General features: G+C 60.9%; 3 protein-coding genes and 1 long non-coding RNA gene across 12 annotated transcripts; all 4 read left to right on the top strand.

Annotated features, from left to right (window-relative positions):
- Positions 1–345: 345 nt before the first annotated feature.
- LOC118969120 (uncharacterized) lies at positions 346–7,752 on the top strand. Of its 2 annotated transcripts, XR_012123084.1 has the most exons (6): positions 346–497; positions 610–693; positions 2,697–2,898; positions 3,579–5,703; positions 5,972–6,303; positions 6,632–7,752. It is a non-coding gene; the product is annotated as an uncharacterized lncRNA (long non-coding RNA). The 2 variants fall into 2 exon arrangements; XR_005057006.2 differs by lacking the exons at positions 5,972–6,303; positions 6,632–7,752 and having other exon boundaries at positions 352–497; positions 3,579–5,958.
- Positions 7,753–8,390: 638 nt separating this feature from the next.
- TBX10 (T-box transcription factor 10) lies at positions 8,391–12,449 on the top strand. The gene is made up of 8 exons (XM_017674155.3): positions 8,391–8,532; positions 8,827–9,121; positions 9,203–9,304; positions 9,617–9,788; positions 10,674–10,829; positions 11,137–11,204; positions 11,386–11,480; positions 11,899–12,449. Exons 1-8 carry the CDS (start codon positions 8,391–8,393, stop codon positions 12,171–12,173), a joined length of 1,305 nt encoding a protein of 434 aa, XP_017529644.3. The 3' UTR covers positions 12,174–12,449.
- A 622-nt stretch (positions 12,450–13,071) lies between these two features.
- Positions 13,072–15,400, top strand: NUDT8 (nudix hydrolase 8). 5 transcript variants are annotated; one of them, XM_073217423.1, is made up of 4 exons: positions 13,072–13,777; positions 14,330–14,493; positions 14,920–14,997; positions 15,094–15,400. In XM_073217423.1, exons 1-4 carry the CDS (start codon positions 13,087–13,089, stop codon positions 15,319–15,321), a joined length of 1,161 nt encoding a protein of 386 aa, XP_073073524.1. In that variant the 5' UTR covers positions 13,072–13,086; the 3' UTR covers positions 15,322–15,400. The 5 variants fall into 5 exon arrangements, with proteins under 5 accessions (XP_073073524.1, XP_073073525.1, XP_073073526.1 ...); XM_017674156.3 differs by having other exon boundaries at positions 13,447–13,777; positions 14,361–14,493; XM_073217424.1 differs by lacking the exon at positions 14,920–14,997.
- On the top strand, positions 15,400–20,913 carry LOC108405831 (double C2-like domain-containing protein gamma). 4 transcript variants are annotated; one of them, XM_073217422.1, is made up of 11 exons: positions 15,400–17,302; positions 17,397–17,573; positions 17,941–18,020; positions 18,096–18,167; positions 18,360–18,469; positions 18,553–18,688; positions 18,814–18,864; positions 19,894–20,051; positions 20,155–20,236; positions 20,421–20,517; positions 20,594–20,913. In XM_073217422.1, the coding sequence occupies exons 2-11, from the start codon at positions 17,519–17,521 to the stop codon at positions 20,722–20,724; spliced, it is 972 nt and encodes a 323-aa protein (XP_073073523.1). In that variant the 5' UTR covers positions 15,400–17,302; positions 17,397–17,518; the 3' UTR covers positions 20,725–20,913. The 4 variants fall into 4 exon arrangements, with proteins under 4 accessions (XP_073073523.1, XP_073073522.1, XP_073073521.1 ...); XM_073217420.1 differs by having other exon boundaries at positions 15,517–15,792; positions 17,488–17,781; XM_073217421.1 differs by having other exon boundaries at positions 15,400–17,573.
- Positions 20,914–21,189: the final 276 nt, after the last annotated feature.

Here is a 21,189-nt window from a genome sequence, read left to right as displayed (position 1 = left end):
ACAGTGGGTGGCAGAGTCCTAGGCCCGAGCCGTACTCAAAGAAGAGCCAGGAACCTGCGCACCTGAGTTCCTGCACAATGGCATGTGTTTAAAGACCCGAGGGCCTGGAAGGCCTTGACTTGCAATAGACACTGTTTGGGGGCCTCATTTAACATCTGCATATTCAGGAGGACTTGGGAGAATCTGCTACCGGAAGATGCTTTATAATGCACCAATTTTAATCGTCAACGGCCCTGTGAGAAATTTTCATTAGGATTGTTGTGCATTTTCCATATTTGGTACATTTTGCAGTTTAGGTAGATCTGCATCAGCAGGACACCAAAAGTTAAGGTCGAGCGAGTCCTCTTGGCATTTACAATTGGAGGGTCACGCTCAGTGGAATTCCTGTCCAGCCTCAATCTGATCTTCATCCCTTACAGGATGGGAGAAAGGCGGCAACGGTGGGATGTCCCTGAGGATCTTGTTCAAGGGATGAGCCTTTTGTATTGTGTGAGAAGGTAAGGTCTTACGACAGTTGTTGGGGTTGGAGCATCTGGCACAGGTTGTGTCATGTTGTGTTGTATGTTAGGGTGTTATGAGGCGATACACATTGTAGCTGTGTTTTCATAGATGGCCAATGCATGAGGACAGCCCAGAAGTCAGGAAAAGCCCAGATGAGGCGGCTGGTTGATCAGGGTGTGCTCTGATGCTAAGGTTAGCCCACACTTCAGTCAACTGAGCTGGCGCTTGGGTCCCATGTCCGATTGGGGAGGGCCCCACAAGGGAATGGGACAGCTGCTCCCCAGTGGGTCCCATAGCGGGAGCTTCAGAGTGCATGAAGCGCCTTTCTTCTTTACTCACTTGTTCTGGGGACCCCTAAGTGGTCAGTGACTCTGGGAGAGGGGTGGCCTCTCCTGGCATCATAGTGTTGGGCAGGGATCTGAGGACAAGGGGAAGCTGCTGCTTCTGGCACAAGGAATGCGCCAGATGACCCAGGCCTGACTTTATCTGAAAGATGTCACCCTTACCGAGGCAAGGAGCTTTCTGCAGCGGAGCTGAGCCCACAGGATGCAGCCTCCGTGACCCAAGATGCAATGGGTGACTGTCCAAAGGGTCATCAGGTCAAACTGGCGAGCTCAGTCCCCCCGACATGTAGCCAGCAGCGTTTCTAAGGGAGTATATCGGGGTGCTGAAGCAGGCAATTTCTTCACCAAAATCCCGTGAGCAGTTGGCAGCTCTCCTGAGTAGTTCAGGGGCTCTCGGTGGCATGAACAAGGGTGGCTAAGGCCTCATCTGGAAAGGAGTGGATTGGGGCATCAAGGAAGTATTTGTATAGTTAAGGGAGCAGCATGTTAAGCTCACACACAAGACAAGGACAGGCCAAGGTCAAGGCCTGTCTGATGTGGCTGATCAAGACACAAGCCGCTTTCGGATTTAAGGTTACTGACAGAGGCAGTGAAAGGGAGAGTAAGTCATAGTTGCCAGCTCCCTGAGGTCCTTGTCCCACACACCAAAAAAGACAACCTTGGGACAGAAGAGGTGGGGCTGACAGGTGGGCTGTGGGACCGCCTGCAGCTGTGGAGCCTGCTCTGTGTCCCGCTGGGGCCGTATTCCCCCTGTAGCAGGACTTCACTGAGTTCCCTGTCCAGGGTGAGGCCCGGCGGGACTTGTCAGGAACCAGGCCTGCGAGGCAAAGGCCTGGCCCAGGAGCCAAGGAGCCGGGCTCCCAGGCAGGCTGAGGACTGGCCCTGAGTCCATGAGGTCCACTCTGTCCTGGGCCTTGAGGGAGGGATGGGCTCCCACCCCCAGCCTCCTGCTCAGGCCCGGCCTTTCCTGCCTTTGAGATGGAAGCATCTAGAACCTTGGGTGGTACAGACTTCCCATGCGTGGAGGCCAGGCACCTGGTGGGAACTGGGCATCCGCAGCTGCAGGGATATTCCTGAGTCAAGGCCTTATACCAGGGGAAACTGACACCCAGTGGGATGGTCCACAGATGCACCTCAGAATCAGGAGCAGAGCAGGAGGCTGTGCCCCCCGTGTCCTACCCCTGTTGCCTTCCTCTCCCCCAGAACCCTACATGCAGGCTTGGCACTGGGGGCCAGTGATCCTCACTGTGCCCGTGGAGGGCGGGAGTGGGCTTCTCCACAGCCTGGGCAAAAGGCAGAGGGGGGGAGGGGGCATGACCCAATTCACCTGCTTGGCGGTGCAAACATGGAACCCCCCCTTTATTTGCCAGTTAATTCCTTGAGCACCCCTATGCACATTAACAGAGGGTCCAGCATCTCCCTGTGCAGGCTGCCAGTTCCTGATCGCCATAGGAATGGGGCAATCCTGCTGCCCAGCAGAGAGGAGGTTGGGACCCCTGGGCCTCCCACTAGCTGCTGCTCTGCATGCTGCCACATGGAGGCGCTGTTGAACGAGGTCCATGTCCTCCTGGCCTCTGCGACCTGTCTGCAGTGCAGCCGGGGCCCCCAGGCTGAGCACGCTAGCCTTAGCTTCCTCAGTAACTGTTCTCCAAGCCCCCCAAATAGCCTTCAGAGGTGCGAGGGGCTTCAGAGAGGGCCACCTGCTCCGTTGGCACTGGCCTCCCCACTCGCCATAAAGCTCAGTCCTGAGCCCAGTGACCAGCCGGGGCCCCTCCTCCATGGTGAGTCCTTGAGGGCTGGCTGGAAGGGTCATCTGCTGCTGGTAGAACTCAGGCGGAGATCCCCGTCCAGTGTCACAGGTGACCAGTAATGCTGACCTCTGCAAGGATAGGTTTCACCTTCCTCCGTCCACCCTGCCCACCCAAGAGGGGCAGCCATGGCCCAGCTCCCAAGGCAAGCGAGTGGACCCCCAGCCACGGGAGTGACCCAGAAGACAAGCCTGGCACGCTCTGTGGGCACAGAAGATCGTGGGCACAAAAGAGAGAGAAATGTTGTAAGTTTGATATTTCAAAAGATTTTTAGAGACCAAGGTAAAATTGTAGGTAAAGCAGAATTCGGTTGGATTTTCTTGCTTTCTTTCGTTGCGGCTCCATGTTTTCAGGTGTTCTCTCACTTGTGACAACACTGTATGGTGGGGGCATCACCCTCCTTTCAGTGTTTAGGGCTACAGGCCCATCTTCCTTGCAGATGCTAAGGAAAAACAGTCATTTTGGGTGATTTTTCCCACAATTAAAAAAAATAAAATAAATGTTTATATTGTATTTGCTATGGGACATACACTGTTTTAAGCATTATTAGCCGTTTAAACCTCAGAATGATAGGAAGAGCTATTATAATTCCTATTTTACAGACAAAGCAGTTATGGAACAGAGAGGTTAAGTGACTTGGTCAAGGTCACACAGCTAAGGAGGATTTGAGCCCAGGCTTTACTATCTGTGCCCATACCATTATGCTACTTCCACAATGACAAATGCCTTTCTAAGGTGACTGGTGTCTCCATTTCTCGACATAGAGGCATTTGGCATATGAGCAGACACCCTGTCTCATTAATTGAGGAATGAAGGAGTGATGGGTGAGACTGTGAGGGGCATCTCTTGGGCAGCCCCTGCTGGGCTTGCTCCCACTGGGGCAGAGGTTGGCCCTAGCAACTCTGGCCTGTGGCTCTCTTCCCAGGGCCAAGACTTCGAGCTGCTGCAGCCTGGTGCACCCACCTTCCAGATGCTCAGTGGTGAGGACATGCTCCCCTGGGGAGTCCTCTGCTCCCTGCACTCATCAACGAGGCCACCTACTACAACACGGGCATCACCTTCCTCCAGACTAAGAGGTGCACATTCTCTGTGCCCACCCTGCCCAAGCTGGCCCTGCCCCCACCCCGGAACCCTAACCCAGGCCACACCTGTCTGGCCTCAGCCCTCAGGTTCTGAGGCACAATCTCCAGCCTGGGGTCCCCCTTCCACCCTGCTGTGTATCAGATGTTTTGCCACACCCCTGCACCTCCATGCCTCAGTCTCCCATTCTATAAAATAGAAGATGCCCAGGGGGTCCGCGGTTTGTGTCTTCCATCCCGCACGGCCCCTCTCCATGACCTCAGGGTCTGGGGCAGGTCTGGCCCAGGGTGGTCTTGAACATGCTCTGTGTCCTAGGGCCAGTGGTGGCTGTCTCTGGGCCCACACTTGTCTGTCGGTGCCCATGGGAAGATCCTATGGCGTGGGGGGAACTTGGAGAATGACTATCCTGGGGTCAGTAGAGGGGTCCTGGAGGAGGCCACTTCCCAGAGGGGGCCCCAACCAGCCTACACTCCCAGGGCCTGTGAGTCGGTCTGGAAGAAATGTATGAGCACGCGTGTGTGGGTGTCCCTGCATGTGCCAGCCTCAGGTGCTGTATGTGCATGCGTCCATGTACACACATTTCCAAGAGCCTAGGTAACCTTGGGCATTCTGGGGAGACACACATGTGGCTGGGTGAACAGCCCAGATGTGCTTTCCAGGTGTGTAATGAGCCCAGTGCCCCCAGGACTCAGGAGGAGTCAGGACTACGGAGGAGGTGCAGCTTGGCAAGGCTTCTGCCACCCAGGACAGCCGCTTGGGTGCAGGGACACAGCCCTGACCCAGACACTCTGCAGCATGTCCTCGCAGGGCCAAATTGGACGGGGTGGGGTGGGGCCTGGGCACGGCCTCACACTTTCCGCCCCCCCTGAGCCTGGCAGGGCACAGTTCCCACCAGCGCCCGTCCTCTGGTGGCGTTATCCCTGGCCCCTCCTAACCCCTGCCTGGCCCATCCATCTCCCCGCGGCCATGGCTGCCACGCCGCCTCCTGCTATTGAGCAGCAAGATGAGAAGGTGTGAAGGATGTAGGGACACCAGGGACGGGCTGGCAGGCAAGATGGATGAGGGGGCAGGAGGCCAGGAGGCGCCTCCGGCAGGAGGGCCAAGCCAGCAGGGGAGGAGGCTGTGCAGGGAGACATGCTGTCTGCATGGTGTGTGTGTACGTGTGTGTGTAAGAGAGCATGTGAGTAATCAGGCACATGGGAGCTTGTGCACCTGTGCACGAGAGGTGGCAGGTCTTTGGGCCTTGAGTTAGTCTTGGCCCTTGGCCCTTGACCTCTCCATGTCCCCTCTTAGGTATGCGTCTCTGCCAACCCCACATCCCCAGTGCCAGACGCTGGAGTAGGTGTGGGGGGGAGCGTCTAACCAGCCTTGGGCACCCCAGTCAAGCATGCCCGGCCCAGCCTGCAGTGTTCTTGCCTAGGGTTAGCCTGGAATGCTTCCTCCTGGGGTGGGCTGACCTGGGGTCCAGCTGGATGACCCACCCACCCCCGGGCCATATGGCAGGGCGGAAGTGGCCAAACAGCCCCTCAATGGAAAGCAGAAGCTTTGGGGAATCCCAGCCCTCTCTGCCTTCCTAGCCAGTGATGCTTGTGTCCCTGAATGCTCGGCCCTGGACCAGCAGGGGCAACCTGAAGAAGACGCGCGGTCAGGCTGGGCAGGACCGTCGAACCTCCCCACAGACCTTGACCTGTGGCGACATGTAGACACCGTCAACCAGGGTGGGGACGGCTTACTTCTCCCCGGGCTGGGCCAGCCCACCCCAGGCAGAAGAGATGCTGCACTTAGTTCAGTTGGGGAAACTGAGGCAGGAGGTCTGCCAGGGACATGCCAGTGCTGCACAGCTCATTGGGTCGAGCCACCAGGACGATCTGGCTTCCTGCCACCCAGTCCAGGCGCCCCGCCTCTGCCCCCCTTGCTGAAGCTGCCTCCTTGCTCAGGCCACCTGGATAATTCCACACCAGCAGCCCCAGGTCAGGGGTCTGGGGCCTGGTGAGAGGGCACCACAGCTGCCCTTCAGCCCTGCCCGTCCTGCCACTACTGCGGCCTCCCTGATCTCCCCAAAGCCCTGTTGGCCCCCAGCCCCTGCTCTAGATGGCCCCCGCCCTGCACACAGGCCCATTGATCGGGAATGGCTGAGGGGCTCCTGGCCGAGGACGGGAGGCTGCTGCGCGGGGGACTGGGAGGGGGAGAGGAGGCTGTGCAACGTCAGAGCCTCCCACCTGCCCTCCTCCCACACAGCACCATGCCTGGAGCTGGACAGGCCCAGCCAGTGGCCTTGCGCAGTCCAATCAGGGTGGCTTGGAGAAGGAGCCCTGTGCGCCCCATCTGCAGAGACCAGGATCCTGGTTTGGGTAGAGCCGAGACCTGGGCAATCAAGGAGGAAAGGACAGTCCTGCCAGGATAAGGGGCTGAGTGAGCACCTGAGAGCTGAGCTGAGCTGCTGGTGGACCAGGAGACCTGGGCGGCTGACCACCCTCCTGGCAGGCAAGGGCCCTTGGGGGCAGCCACAGCCTGGCCCCAGCTGAGCAGGGCTTCTGTGGGAGCTGGACGTCGGGCCATCCCCATGGCAGGTACGGTTCAGGCAGTTGAGGCAGCCCCACGGGTGGGCTCAGGTTCCAGGGCAAGCGGGGTACAGCAGGGACTGGGTGTAGGGACCATGGAAACACCACTGGACCTAGGCCTTGGGCAAGAGGGTGGGGCAGGGCCACCCCAGGCTGGGGCCTCAGATCCTGCCAGGGCAGGGCTGACGGACTCACAGCCACCCAAGTGCCAGAATGGGGGTGGAGACAGGCAAGGGGACAAAGCCAGTTCTGAGAGGTGAGAGCCCTACCGGGTGTGGGTGGGTGGCCTTGGGCATGTCTCCCCCCCCTCTCTGGGCCTCACCCCTTGACTGCCAAGGTGGAGGGCTGGACAAGAAGCCTCTAAATTCCCCTCCAGACCTGACTCCCTGCCTGTGGGAAATTGTCAACTGACTCCAAGAGGTGAGGGGCTGCTGGCTGTTAGAGGAAGCGGGCAGGGGGCAGGGGCAGGGCCCTCCCTGGAATTTCTGAGACTGCTGAGGGCAGTACAGTGACTGGGATGGGTGGTGGGGGGCTTGTGGGAGACCTGGGAGCCAGAGACCAGGCTGCGAAGCCCCCAGGCCCAGCAAATCCATGAACCTCTCCACCGGGAGCCCATTATCATGGACCCTGGGAGCTGGCTTCAGTCACCTGGATGACGGACCTGCCCCCAGCAGGGCAACCAAGTGACAGGTAGTCACCTGTCTGTTGGCCGGGTCCATCCACCCTTCCTGCCCCTCAGGGGATGCAGACTGGATGTGGCCCATCCGTCTCAGAGATGCCCACTCACCCCCATACTGCAGAGCTCCCAGGGGCTTCAGCGGGGTGCTGCTTCTCACACGTGGCTCTCAGGCTTGCTAGGGATGGGGCCCCACATGCCCACTAGGTACCTACGATGTGCCAGCTCTGGCCAGGCGCTGGCCACCTGTTAGCTCATCACAACGTTACTTGTTAGATATACCACTGCAGGAAACTCCCTCCACCCATCTGTCTGTCCATCCATCCACCCAACACCAACGTTCCACCTCTGCCCAGGGAATCTGTGGTTCTACCAGGCCCTCGCTGCTAAAAACAAATAGTCTGTTTTTCCAGGGTTTTTTTCTATTTAAAAATTTTAATTGTGGTAAAATATACATAACGTAAAAGTCACCATTTTAACCATCATTAAGTGTACAGCTCAGTGGCATCAAGTAGATGCACCTTGTTGTGCAACCATCCCCACCACCCATGTCCAGGACATTTGCATCTTGCAAAACTGAATCTCTGTCTCCATTAAACACTAAGGCCCCATCCCCTGTGCCCCCAGCCCTTGGTGCCCGCCATCCTACCTTCTGTCTATGACTTTGCTCTAGGGACCTCTTAGGAATAGAATGACGCAGGATCTGTCCTTTTGTGGCTGGCTTACTTCTCTGAGCATCATGTCCTCAAGGCCCATCCGTGTTGGAGTGTGCGTCAGGAGCGTCAGGATTTCCTCCTTTGTGTAGGGAGGTCGGGTTCCATTGTCTGGACGGACTGCTCGCCCAGTCCCCTATTGGTGGACACGTGGGTTGCTTCCGCTTTTTGGATATTGTGAGCAGTGCTGCTGTGAACACTGATGCACACACATCTGCTCTGCTCCCTGCTCACGAGTCTTTTGGGCATATTCCTAGAAGTGGAATTGCTGGGCCACATGGTAATTCTATCTTTCACTTTCTGAGGACACCCATCGTGCTGTTTTCCACAGCGGCCGCACCATCCTACGTTCCCCCAGCAGTGCCCCAGCTGTCTCACTTGTCATTTCCTGCTTTGTGTTGTCATTGTTCTGTCTTGAGCAGTAGCCGTCCTCACCGGTGTAAAGCGGTATGTCACTGGGTTAGGACCGCTTTCTAATCTAAGGGCTAAAGGTGGCACAGCTTTTGGTCCAGGCGTGTGCAAGCCCGCAGACCCAAGGATGGGGTCTTCAGGACAAAGTGAGGGGGCCAGAGCAGAAAGATGTTGGGACAGGTTCCTGGAGGCAGGATTGGGCATGTTCTCAAGGTCAGAGATGGGTTAGGGGTCATCCGTGATAATCTGGGGACCGCCTCTCAGCTCCTTAGTCAGCTCCACGCAGTGCAGTCTCCATGGAGCTGAGACTGCCGGCCACTCCAGCCCCCACGGCCTCTCCCGTCCCAGCACCCACAGCTGCTGCCATTTATGAAGGGCCCACTGGATGCCAGGCCCACATGTGTCCTCACAAATCCTCATGCTGGCCCTATGAGGCAGGTAAGAACCCCTTGTGGCAGATGTGGAAACTGAAGTTCTGGGAAGTGAGACAACTTACTCCAGGCCACCTGGCCACCTGATGGCTCCAAGATTCCCTGGGGAGCCTGATACTCTGTCTCTGGCCTCCAGGAGCTTTAAGTGATCGTCTACCTCATGAAGTGATGCTGAGTCAGAGGTACTGTGGGAACACAAGCCTGGCAGTCAGGGAGGGCTTCCTGGAGGAAGAGACACCTGGGTACAGCCTGAAGGATGAGGGCTGACTGGGTGCTGTGGAGGTGAGTGAGGCGAGCTGAGACCTATACTTCCATCCTCTCTCCCCAGCCTTTCTCTCCGCTGGCCTTGGGGTCCTTGCACCCTCGGAGACCTGCACCCTGCCCACAGCCAGCTCTAGCTGGGAGCCCCACCCGGACTCCCTGTTCCCATCAGGCCCCTTCCCTGGCTCCACAGGGGCCCAAGCCGAGGCCAAGCACACTGGGCAGGGACCCAAGAACCCATGTGTGTCCAACGTGACGGTTCAGCTGGAGATGAAGGCACTGTGGGAGGAATTCAACCAGCTGGGCACAGAGATGATTGTCACCAAGGCAGGCAGGTGTGCGCAGCGGGGGTGCATGTGGCAGGGGCGGGGCCGGGCTGGAGCAGTGCTCAGGCAGCTGAACACATGGCCCCGCAGGCGGATGTTCCCCGCCTTCCAGGTGACGATCCTGGGCATGGACGCGCTGGCTGACTATGCCCTGCTGGTGGACTTCCTGCCGCTGGATGACAAGAGATACAGGTCTGGGAGCTGGCAGGGGAAGCAGAGGCAGGGAGGCCTGCCCTGGGGCGGCCGGGGAAGCCTCGTGGTGCGGGGAGGGAGCCCAGCTCAGCACAGCCGGTGGTCTGAAGAGAGCGGTGGGCTAGCCCAGAGCAGCAGGGGGAGCCACAGGCGCTCAGGGGTGGGCGGAGTTCCTGGAGCCTCCGGATCCCCGTGCAAGACAGGGATGGTGCGTGAGCAGTAGTGGAGACAGAAGTGGCCCAAGTGGGGGCAGCAGATGAGGTGCTGTGGGGTGCAGACAGGGCGCCCTTGCTACCTCGCTCTGCTCCCCAGGTACGCCTTCCACAGCTCCGCTTGGCTGGTGGCGGGCAAGGCAGACCCAGCCACTCCTGGCCGCGTGCACTTCCACCCTGACTCACCAGCCAAGGGTGCACAGTGGATGCGCCAGATTGTGTCCTTCGACAAGCTCAAGCTGACCAACAACCTGCTGGATGACAACGGCCACGTGAGGCCTGGGACACAGTGGGGAGAGCGTTGGGCCAGGGCAGGGGACACTGGGGCCCAATTTTGATGAAGCCTGAAAGTGGGGCTGGCAGTGCCTTTGGTGCCCAGTGGTCTTGGTGCCCGCTGCTGATGGCAAGGCTGGGGGCCCAGTTCAGCTGGCTGGGGGTTGGACAGCAGAGGCGACTGCTCAGGAAGTCAGGAAGTGGGCTGGGGTGTGTTTACTGAACACCCCCCCACAGGCTGGGTGTGGTAGGTGCAGGGACACAGAATTGTTAACCCTTTGTCCAACGCACAAAGATCCTGCCCTCAGCAGGCTCACCGCCTGGGATTGGGGCAGTTGGTAAGCAAAGAACCCAGAAGACACTGTGCAGGGGCTCAGGTGGTGATGAATGCCTTTCCCTAATGGTGAGAAAGGAACCCAGATGGGGCTGAGATGGAGGGAGCTGTTCTGCTGACGGGGGCGGGGGTGGGGGGCTCAGGGAGCTGCTGAGACACATGGGAAGCGGTGTGAAGGAGGTGGAGGAGGAGCTTGTGCAGGTGGAGGGAATAGCTAGTGCCAAGGCCCTGGGGGGGAGGAGGCAGGAACTGCAGGAGGCTGAAGTGGAGGGAGGAGGCCGAATGGGCGGGGGAGAGGCGGTCAGATTCCGGGGAGTCCCGAAGGTGAAGCGGGCAGCTGGGATGTGCGGGTGAGAGGCGGAGCAGCAAGGAGGCCCAGGCCGCAAAGGGCCTTTGGCACAGAACTGCAGGCTGTCACGTTCAGACCCTGCGCCACCGTTACGAGAAGAGGCGGCAGAGCCAGGGCCGCTGTCCCAGGGAGAAGGGCTTCAGCTCGGGGAGGCCTTGCTGCCAGTGCGGCCCCTGCACACCCTTTCCACACTGCCCCCAGATCATTCTCAACTCCATGCACCGCTACCAGCCCCGATTCCATGTGGTCTTCGTGGACCCACGCAAGGACAGTGAGCGTTACGCCCAGGAGAACTTCAAGTCCTTCATTTTTACTGAGACCCAGTTCACGGCCGTGACTGCGTATCAGAACCACCGGGTGGGTGGGGCCACAGCTTGTGAGGCAGCTGCCAGCCCATTTCACAGGGATGGAGACCGAGGCCCGAGGCCCTGAGTCCCCACGTGCACACGGAGCCCTGCCCTCCTCTGCTTCCCTGGGACTCTGTGGGCACCTACCCCATTATTCCCCTGCTGTCCCAACCTCTGGCTTTGCGGGTGTGGGCTGAGGGGCCCGAGCCCCAGGGCCTCCTCATTCGGGGTCTGGAGAGGACAGGATGGCTGAGCCTGGGGCCCCACAGTCCTCCCTGGCTCAGGGCTGGCCCATAACTGCACTTTCTCCTCTGCAGATCACCCAGTTGAAAATCGCCAGCAACCCCTTTGCCAAAGGCTTTCGGGAGAGTGACCCAGACTCCTGGTACTGTCTGATCCTGACAGTAGTGCCCGGCTGCCCCGATCTGGTCCCTGTCCCCAATCCCCACGCATCTCCTAAGGCACAGCCCCTGACCCTTCTCTTGGGGTCATGGCCTTTCCATGGCCCTTGGCCCGGGATCTCCACCTTGACCCCTGCCCCCATTCCTCCTTGCCCCCCCGTTCAGCACTGTGTCTCCACGGCCCCTACTCAGCGTCCCTGCCCGGAGTCATAGCAGCCTCGGCCCCTGCCAGCGAAAGGGATCCACAGAGCAGGCGGAAGGTTAGCTCTTGGGCCTACAGACACAGCAGGACCAGAGCCTGCAGGGTAGGAGCGAATCGAGGCCACAGGGCCTCCACGAGGGGCTTCGGCATGCCCACCAAGCCTACTGGGCGCCTGTGTGGACAGAGAAGGGGAGGCAGAAGTTTCTGAGGCAATTTGCAACCCAGGGCTGAGGGAGCAGAGCCTGAAGCTGGGGTGGAGGACGTCCAGTGGGCTTCCTGAAGGTGGTTCCCAAGCTGGGCCTTGGAGGACTGGGAAGGGCAGAGGGAGAAGGTGGGGAAGAAATTCCCAGCAGAGGGAAGAGCAAGATCAAAGGCTAGAAGTGGGCAGCGTGGGATGGGAGGGGCAGGGAAGGGGACAGGTGGGCTGAAGATGTGAGGGGCTGCGGGGTCCACTCAGACCGCACGTCCTCCTTCAGACCCCAACAAAACTCAAGCCTCCACCTCCAGGACCCCTGCCCAGCTCCACCATCAGCTGCTGGCTCCTCCTGAGGCTCTGTTGGGCCAGACCACCTACCAGGGCCTGTATCCCGGAACCTCAAGTTCCCTTCGAATCCCAAGGGCCCGACCAACACCATACCCCCTTCCCAATATCCAGGCTGACAGGGATCAGGGGGACCTGCCCCTCCCAGCTAGGCTGGGGCTCCTGTCCCCCACGACCATATGCCTGAGGCGTGTTCATGACCCTCAGTGACTGCAGGGGCCCTGTGTAGAGTCCTCCTCTTACCCTGGACCCCACCCCCTCCAGCCTCACCTTTGCAGACGCCTCCCACCCTTCTCAAGGGGAGCAGGGCAGGTGGAAACCCAGAGAGGGAGGCTACCTGCCCAGGGTCACAGCAAGGCTGGGGCAGTGCCAGGCTTGGAACCAGGCCCCCTAACCCACAGCGTGCCCCCTTCTGCCTTGGGGATGACCCCTCCACATCCTGCTTTCTCTCTCCCTTCCCCTCAACATTAAAACATTTGGTGGTCAGAGCACTTCTGTCCTTGGGGATTGGGTGGAGGGTCTCAGAACACCCAGACCCCTAAGTCTGGGCTGCAAACACCCCAAAGTTCTGCCCAGTACTGTTGGTATTCTTGAGAGCACAGCGTGCTGGGAAAGGTGGTGACGAGCCTTAGGCAGGGCTGTGTGGGAGGCTGGGGTTCCTGCCCCCTGCCTTGTGTGTCCAGTTGAGGGCTGAAACTGCATCTGAAAGGCGCCTGCTCAAAGCAAAGCATGGCGACAACATGCCACTCCGTGTTGAGGCGCTGTGTGCAGGGCTGGGGTCCTCTAGTCCTTCAGGGGCCAGGCTCTGGCGGAGGGGTGCAGCACCACCATAGACAGTGACCACACGGGACAGGTGGGGGGGAAGGGTCTGCGAATACCATCAGTACTCAAGCAGGAGATTCTAGAGAAAGTGACCCTTAAACCAACACCTGAAGGAGTAGAAATCGCGGGGATGGGGGACGGGAGGAAGGAGACCAGCTCCCGGAAAAGGGAAATGCAGGACAATAGCCGGGGTGTTGCTTGGAGCGAAAACAGGAGAGGGCCCAGAGGAAGGGCGGGACTAGGCACTCCTCCCGGAACGGTGGTCGTCCGCCTCCCAGGGGGGAGCCCAGTGGATCCCTAAATGCCGACTCCGAAGGTCCGACACACGCCAGCGCGGAAGGACAAGAGGCCCAACGGGGCCTCAACAGCCAGACACCCTGACCCCCGTGCTCAGAAGGGCCGAGTCCAGGCTCCGGGTCGTGCGCCACGGGAGCCCCACCGGGCGCTCGGGGACAACCGCCGGCCTCTCACGCTCGCCCCGCCCGGCCCTGCTCCGTCCTCCCCGCCGGAAGCCCGGCGCATCCGACCACGCCTCTTCCTTCCCTGCGCACCACCTCTTCACGAGGAGCCCCGCCCCCAAGCCCCGCCCGGAGGCCGAGCCCCGCCCACACGGCGCCGCCGTCGCGGCCTCGGAGCCGGGCGGGCGGGGCGCCGCGCTCGGGACCGCTCCCTCCCGCGAGCCCGCCCGGCTGCCCTGGAGGTCCGCGAGAGCGAGCGCTGGCCCGCCCCTTCCCTAGCGCTGCCCGGCGCCCTCGGTGTCCCCAGCGCCCTCGGTGACCCCGCCGCGCCTGGCCGGACATGCTGCCCGACTGCCTGTCCGCGGAGGGCGAGCGGCGCTGCCGGCGGCTGCTGGCGGGAGCCACGGCCCGGCTCCGCGCGCGGCCCGCTGCGGCCGCGGTCCTGGTGCCGCTGTGCTCGGTGCGCGGGGTCCCGGCGCTGCTCTACACGCTGCGGTCCAGCCGCCTGGTCGGGAGGCACAAGGGTGAAGTCAGGTACACCGGCCGGAAACTCCGGTCCCTCTAGGAGGCCGCCGAGCCCCGGACACCACGGGGAATGGCCAGGGCGCCTAGCCCGCCGAGCTCTCCGCCTCTAGAATGGGTCTGGGGAGAACCCGCGGCCACGGTCTGCGGCGGGGACTCAGCGGCCCGCGTTCGAAGCGCCTTCCGTACCACCTCGGGCCGGGACACCTGTCTGACCTGTGTCCCCGTCTCTAAAAAAGGCAGGACCCCGCCCCCTGCAGGCCGCTGTGGGGAGATTCGGGTCCCCTAGCAGAGAAAGCCCGGGGGCGGGGCTGCCTGGCTTCCCGCCCTTGCCCCGCCCCCGGCAGGAATTGGGCACACCCGAGGGTCAATGTCAGCGCCGCTGGGTCACCATTGGCAGAATTTGCGTGTCTGAGCCCCAGGGCTTCTCTCCCTTATCCCCATTGTTCAGGGAGGTAAACTGAGCCTGGAGAGGTCATGTGACCGGCCCAAGGCCCAAGTTCACTGCCAACTAGGGACACCTCTGCCACAGTTGCCATCCCCACTCCTCCATGGCCCCAACAGATCAAGGCCCAGTCTCCCTGTGCCTGTGCAGTTTTCCAGGTGGTAAATGTGACCCAGCTGACCAGGATGTGGTACACACGGCCCTGAGGGAGACCCGCGAGGAGCTGGGCCTCGCTGTGCCTGAGGAGCATGTGTGGGGTGTCCTGCGGCCTGTGCAGGATCAGGTAAGCCCGGCCCTCACCGCAAGGAACATTGTTGGCCATGGACTGTGGCAGGCATAGAGTGCAGGGGAGCACCAGACACTGGCCTGGCAGTGAGTGGTGTTCCAACCCCTCTCTCATGGGGTGTACTGAGCCTTAGGTCCTGAGGTGGGGGCGGCCCCGGGGTGAACCAGCTCTGCTCCGCTTGGTGCACAAGGGTTGAGGAAGGCCTCACAGGGTAGTAGGGAATTAAACGGGCAGTTTTAGGGTAAGGAAAAGTTGTTCTAAGTGGAGGAAACAGTAACAGCCCAGAGACCTGAATGGGTCTAGTGCTTTGAGGGGGGCCTGAGCCAGTCACATGGCTGGAGTGAGCCCAAGGTAGGGGGTGCTCCACAGACCCAAGGCCCCATGAGGCTATACCTCCCCTGATTGCCTGCCCTCCTGCCCCAGCGAAAGGGCACTGTGGTGCCGGTGCTTGCTGGCGTGGGCCCGTTGGATCCCCAGAGCCTGAGGCCCAACCCTGAGGAGGTGAGTGGGGGTGCTAGGGGCCAGGCTGTCCCACTAGAGAAGGCTGCAGTGGCAAGCTCTGTCCACCCTCACTTTCTCACTGCCTCCCGCCCATAGGTGGATGAGGTGTTTGCACTGCCGCTGGCCCATCTGCTGCAGGCACAGAACCAAGGCTATACCCACTTCTGCCAGGGTGGCCACTTCCGCTACACTCTGCCTGTCTTCCTGCATGGGCCACACCGTGTCTGGGGGCTCACAGCTATCATCACCGAGTTCACCCTGCAGCTGCTGGCACCTGGCACCTATCAGCCCCACCTGGCCAGCCTTGGATTGCCCAGGGGCTGAAAGCCTATCTCTAAGCAGCCCTTGCCTTTGTTTTGCCAGCCAGCTCCACTTCAGGACTGAATAAAGAGCCTTTACCAACTTTGTGGCAATGGCATCTTCCCCACTAGGGCCCTGACCTCAGACAGACCCCCATGGGACAGCTGGCTTCCTGACTGGGGCATCTCTGTCAGTTATGCATCGTGCTGGTGCCACAGCAGCGGGCACTTACTGTGTGCAGGAACTTGATGTCATTTCTGTCATCACACCACAGCCCTGTTGGGTAGGGCCAGCGCTGGCCCTGGCTGGTGAGATGGGCTCAGGGAGGAGACACCCTGCCCACGGTCACCCCAAGCTGGGATTTAATCCAGGCCCTGACTCTGGACTCCAAACTCTAACCGCTGCACTGTGTGAGTCCCCATCTCCTCCTCCGTGCCTGGCTGTGCGGGCTGCGAGGATCTGGAGAGGAGCCCTGCACATTCCTGCCAAGCTCCGGTACACTGAGCTCCCACCATGCACCAGGTGCTGGGCTGGGGCCACAGATGCGGACCAGCCAGATGCTGCCCTGCCCTTAGGAGGGGTGGGGGGCTCAGTTGGGGAAAACCTTAGACCAGGTCACACAGATAATCCTGTGATTGCACACTACTTAATCACAGGTAATCATGGAATTATCTAGCAATTACGTAGACCAGGGTTCTGTGAGAGAGTTGGGATGGGTATTTCAGCCTTGACATGGTGGCCTGGGCAGTAGTATTAGCTAGGACAAGTGAGAAAATGCCACCCACTAGCCGACTGCTGAAAGAGGAATGGTGATTATAAAGTCCAGAGAAACACTAGCAGGTATGGCTGGATCCAGGGGCTCTGTGTTTCTGTGCTTTCCACTCTGTTGGCCTCACTCTCAGTGTTCTCTGCTCTCAGGGGTGAGTGGTGAGGAGAGGACAACAGCTCTAGGATGTTACGGCACCAGCGTTTCATCTACAGAGAGCATAGCTTCTCTCTGTCAGCCAGCCTAACCCAGAATTGTTCTTTATTGAACCTGTCATGTGGCCTGCTGGGTTTGGAGTTCACTGACTGGGAGGATCTGGGGCACAGGCCTGGGGAGGAGCATGAAACTCCCAGAGAACAGGGAAGGGGTGGCTCACAAAGGACTACTGCAGGGAGAGAGAAAGGAAGACTGAGCAGGCGAAAACCAGGCAGATTTCCCCACAGAGAGGGACCCTGGAACCAAGGTAGTAACAGGCCAGGTCAGAGGGCTGCGGAGGAAGTCTGGGCAGGAGCAGCAGCACATGCACAGATCTTCGGATGCTCAAAGAAGCCAAGAAAAGCAGTGTGGCGATGGGGGGGAGGGCCCCGGGGGGGGAGGGGCCCCACCACTGCTGGAGCCTCTGACGGGGTAGGACTTTCTAAGCTGGGAGGGGGCAGAGGTGTTAGAGTGATCTGAGTCATATTTTAAGAAGCTTGGGCTGCAAGGAGCCCCGATTGCAGACGCCATCCTCCCCAGGTGTCCTCCTCGCCCGGGGGTGCCCCCCTCCTCCCTGGCACCCCTCCCCTCCCCACACGGCCCTCCCATCTTGCCTTCCTCTCCACCCCTCCTGGAGCACCCGTGCTCTTCCCCTGCCTACCACCTCCCTACCTGTTCCTGCCCTCAGCACCCCCTCCTGTCTCACCTAGTCCTTGCTCCCCACACCCCTTGCATTGCCCCTCACACCCCTGCGTCACCTCTGGCCCTCCAGCCTCCTCACAGGGGAGCAGGGCCGCGTGATAGTGGTAAAAATAACTCTCTGACAATGTGTGAATGGAGGGCTAAGGGAGGAGGAGGGAGGCTGAGCCCCCACTCTAGGGAAGGACACCCTTGGGGTTCAGGATGGGAAGGTGCTGTCCTAGGAGCCCCGCCCCTTCCTCCTCCCCCTTGAGTTCAGCCCCCTCGAGGCCACAGTCTTGCTGTCAGCATCTCCTCTCAGGCACACACCCAGCTAGCCAGACCAGGTGGAGGAGCTCTCCAGAGGTGAGTAGCCAAGCAGCCTGACTGCGGGCATGCTGGGTGCCTTCCGGGCTGGAGCCCTTACCCTACCTGCCTTGACCCTGTGCTCTGTCCTCAGGTCCCGGCTGCTGCCCAAGAATCCCCTTGGCACCCTCAGGGATGCCTCTTTGCACTTTCTCCTTGGCTCAGTGTATCCCCCTCATCTGCAGCCCACAGGGGCTTCTCTGAGTCCAGGCCTTCATGTCTGAGCCATATGGCGGGCACAGCGGCAGAGAGCCGGGGGCGGCCCCAGCGGGTGAGCATGCAGGAGCACATGGCCATAGACGTGAGCCCAGGCCCAATCCGGCCCATCCACCTCATTTCCAACTACTTCCCGCACTTCTACCCCTTCGCTGAGCCCACCCTGCGCGCCCCAGACCCGCCCCATGCAGTGACCTCCGCTATCTGCACTGCGCCCCAGCAGCAGCCCAACCCAGAGCCCGAGGGCGACTCAGATGACAGCAGTGAGTGTGGGGAGGGGGCGAGGGAGACGTCCTGGGCCCAGCCCAGCCAGGCTAGGGTCTGCGGTGTCTCAGGCCTTTGACCTGGGAGGGGCAGGGCAGGAGGCATGGTACCATGGGAGGGTTGAGGTCAGGACTGACCCTGCCCGCTGCCTGCCTTAGCTGCCCTGGGCATCCTCGAGTTCACACTTCTTTTTGATGCGGACAACAGTGCCCTGCACTGCACGGCTCACTGTGCTAAGGTGAGGATGGGGGTGGGGGTTGCAGGGCCACAGGCCTGGGCGCCAGGCCTGCCCTCATCCACCGTCTCTTCCCAGGGCCTCAAGCCACCAGCCTCAGGATCTGTGGACACCTATGTCAAAGCCAATCTGCTGCCAGGGGCCAGCAAGGTAAGGGGGACACCCAGGCCCCTTGGCCACACACCCCACCTGGAGCTCCCACCATGCTCCTCTGCCCAAAGCCTGGACTTCAGCCATGGAGATCCCCATTGCTGGGATGTGCAGCTGGGGCCCTGGCAGGGAGGTGGGTCAGGGTGAGCCCTGGAGCCCAGGAGGCCCTGGCCCACCCTGCCTTGCCCTCAGGCCAGCCAGCTGCGGACACGCACGGTTCGGGGCTCAAGGAGGCCTGTCTGGGAGGAGACACTCACCTATCATGGCTTCACTCACCAGGATGCCGGGCGCAAGACCCTGCGGTGAGTCTGGGCCTGGGCCACGGAGGGGCAGGGCCAGGGCGTGGGGGGCCTGCCTGGCTGGGTCTGACCCGGACGGCCATCAGGCTGTGCGTGTGTGAGGACCCACGGCTGCGGCGACGGCGGCGGGCGCCTCCCCTGGGGGAGCTGCGAGTGCCCCTGAGGAAGCTGGTTCCCAACCAGGCCAGAAGCTTCGATGTGTGTCTGGAGAAGTGGAGGCTGGTGAGTGGGGCACAGGGTGAGCTTTGGGGGCCAGCTCCTTGTGACAGGCGAGCTGGGAAGGGGAGGAGCTGGGAGGAGGACCTGGGTGGTGTCTAGCAAGGTGACCAGGCACTCTGCTCTTTCAGACCAAGAGGCCCAAGAGCCTGGACACAGCACGTGGCATGTCCCTGTATGAGGTGGGTAGGATGGTGGGACCAAGCAGGGGTGAGGGGGCAAGCCCGGCGCAGCCCAGGCTGAAGTGCGTCAGCCAGGGACCAAGGTGGGCTGGGGAGCACGTGGGGTGTGGAGGGTTGCTAGGAGTGGTCCTGGCCCAGGAGGGCTTGGAGAAACTGAGTCCATCTCTCCCCTTGTCCCCATGAGTGCTCATAGCCCCGAGGAACAGCCGGATGCAGTGGCTGGGCAGGGAGAGCCCAGAGGAGCTGGGGCACTGGGACAGGCAAGGCCCTTGGTGGGCAGGGAAGCTGGCTGGCTTGAGGCAGAGGCTGAAACTGGTGGAATTTGTCTATAGCCTGAGCTGTCCCAAGCAGGCCAAGGTCCAGGAGAGAAAGGATGGGGCTGGGGCTCCCTGGCTAGTCAGCCCCGGGGGCAGGTTGGGTGCTGCACTTGGGGCTGGCAGCCCTAGACAGGGCCTTGTCAGGAGTGGGAGAAGGGGCCCGCAGGGGCTCGCGCAGGGCCCAGCAGGGCAGGCCCTCCCCAGCTCCTCCTGGATGGAAGGGCCAGGTGCTGCTGCACTGCCACCTAGTGGAGCCGCATGTTGCTGTGGCTGCCGATTAGCCCAGGCCAGGCCCACGAAGGACTGGGGCACCTCTGGGCTGAGTGTGGCAAAGGACATCCAGAATCTGGTCCCCTGGGCAGTAGCTGGAGACCTGTGCGTTCTGGGGTCGAGAACAGCTTCCCCTGACACGGGGCTTAGCCTGCAGGAAGGTGGTCATGGTCACTTAGGAAGCTCTTAGCGTGACTGTGGCACTCAGACATACCAGTTCCCTTCCCTCCATGACAGAGACGCACTAACGGGTCAGTCACATGGCCTGAGTCAGGCCCTGGAGGGTAGATGTCCTGTAAGTTCCCTTCCAGAGCACTAGGCCAGTGACTGTTTCTGGAAATGGAGCTGTGACAAGTCATCAGTTCTCACAGCCGGCCAACACTGACGGGTAGGTGGGTAGGCTTCGGGCTGCACGGGGGATGACCCCAGCCCGCCCTTGCAGGAGGAGGTAGAAGTGGAGGCGGCTGGGGAGGAACGTGGGCGCATCCTGCTGTCACTGTGCTACAGCTCTCAGCGGGGTGGCTTGCTGGTTGGGGTGCTGCGCTGCGCCCACCTTGCCCCCATGGACACCAATGGCTACTCAGACCCCTTTGTCCGCCTGTGAGTATGAACAGGGGTGGACAAGTGGGCAGTGGGAGTTCCTCAGAGCCTCTCTGGGGCTCACCTCTCCAGGGCCATACCTAACCTGCCCCATCCTCCCCAGTTTTCTGCATCCAAATGTGGGGAAGAAATCTAAGTACAAGACCAGTGTTCGGAAGAAGACCCTGAACCCCGAGTTCAATGAGGTAGGCCAGGGCCAGGCAGAGGCAGCCCTGGCCGCTCTGGGGGAGGGGATAGCAGTGTCCTGCCTCGGTCAGCAAGCACAGGGCCTGGCAAACTGGAGCCACTCACCTGCCTGAGCCTAGGCTGTTCCTGAAGCCGGGAAGTACTAAGGCCAGCCCTTCCGGCCTTTCTGCCCTCTTCCTACAGGAATTCTTCTACGCAGGCCCAAGGGATGAGTTGGCCCAGAAGACGCTGCTGGTGTCTGTATGGGACTACGACCTGGGCACAGCTGACGACTTCATTGGTGAGTAGGAATGCAAGGGAGCTGGGGGGTGCCCAATGTGCTCCCATTATAGCTCCTGACCCATTCCCCAACCCAGGTGGGGTGCAGCTGAGTAGCCGGGCCAGTGGGGAGCGCCAGCGGCACTGGCATGAGTGCCTGCGCTGCAGTGACTGCCGGCTGGAGCTGTGGCACCCGCTGGACGGCGTGCCCCTCCAGCTCAGCGACTAGCAGGGGCACCCGGCCTGGTCCTGCTCATTGCCCCTCCCCCACACTGGCCCTAGATGCCCCCACGGAGCTGGGAGGACCTGGGGCTGCCTTCCCCACCTCTCTAGTCAGACTGTTCCCTCCTTTTCCCCCTTTCAAATTCCCCTCACTGCCGAGTCATGATGGAAGAATAAACCTCTCCTCCAAACCAGAGCAGACAGAGGCTGTTCTTTCCCTGGGCAGACTGGGCCCTGTTTTCTGTGCTCCCACCCTCCAGAGGCGTGCACGGGGCCAGGCTCCGGTCTGGACCCTCGGCCAGCTTTCCCCTCACACCAGGAAAAGGCCCTCGTCCCTGCCCCTGCTTCCTGCATGGAGGCCCTGTGCTCAGGATGACTGAGGACAGACTGAGGCACAGGAAGCCCAGGGGGGGTCCACAGACCTCGAGCTGATTGTCGGGACACGGGCCTCCGTGGGTACTGGGCTGCGGTG

The sequence above is a fragment of the Manis javanica genome, chromosome 11, assembly GCF_040802235.1.
Source record: "Manis javanica isolate MJ-LG chromosome 11, MJ_LKY, whole genome shotgun sequence".
NCBI classification, from domain to species: domain Eukaryota; kingdom Metazoa; phylum Chordata; class Mammalia; order Pholidota; family Manidae; genus Manis; species Manis javanica.
This window is presented reverse-complemented; position numbering and strand designations above follow the sequence as displayed.

Excerpts from the sequence above, each read along its gene's own strand:
- TBX10 (XM_017674155.3), top strand. The coding sequence starts at position 8,391 with ATGGAGCTGAGACTGCCGGCCACTCCAGCCCCCACGGCCTCTCCCGTC. Across the intron at positions 9,122-9,202 it reads ATTGTCACCAAGGCAGGCAG|GCGGATGTTCCCCGCCTTCC; the intron begins GTGTGCGCAGCG and ends ATGGCCCCGCAG. Across the intron at positions 11,205-11,385 it reads GAGAGTGACCCAGACTCCTG|CACTGTGTCTCCACGGCCCC; the intron begins GTACTGTCTGAT and ends CCCCCCGTTCAG.
- NUDT8 (XM_073217423.1), top strand. The coding sequence starts at position 13,087 with ATGCCGACTCCGAAGGTCCGACACACGCCAGCGCGGAAGGACAAGAGG. Across the intron at positions 13,778-14,329 it reads AGGCACAAGGGTGAAGTCAG|ATCAAGGCCCAGTCTCCCTG; the intron begins GTACACCGGCCG and ends TGGCCCCAACAG. Across the intron at positions 14,494-14,919 it reads TGCGGCCTGTGCAGGATCAG|CGAAAGGGCACTGTGGTGCC; the intron begins GTAAGCCCGGCC and ends CTCCTGCCCCAG.
- LOC108405831 (XM_073217420.1), top strand. The coding sequence starts at position 17,532 with ATGGCGGGCACAGCGGCAGAGAGCCGGGGGCGGCCCCAGCGGGTGAGC. Across the intron at positions 17,782-17,940 it reads GGGCGACTCAGATGACAGCA|CTGCCCTGGGCATCCTCGAG; the intron begins GTGAGTGTGGGG and ends TGCCTGCCTTAG. Across the intron at positions 20,518-20,593 it reads CACAGCTGACGACTTCATTG|GTGGGGTGCAGCTGAGTAGC; the intron begins GTGAGTAGGAAT and ends TCCCCAACCCAG.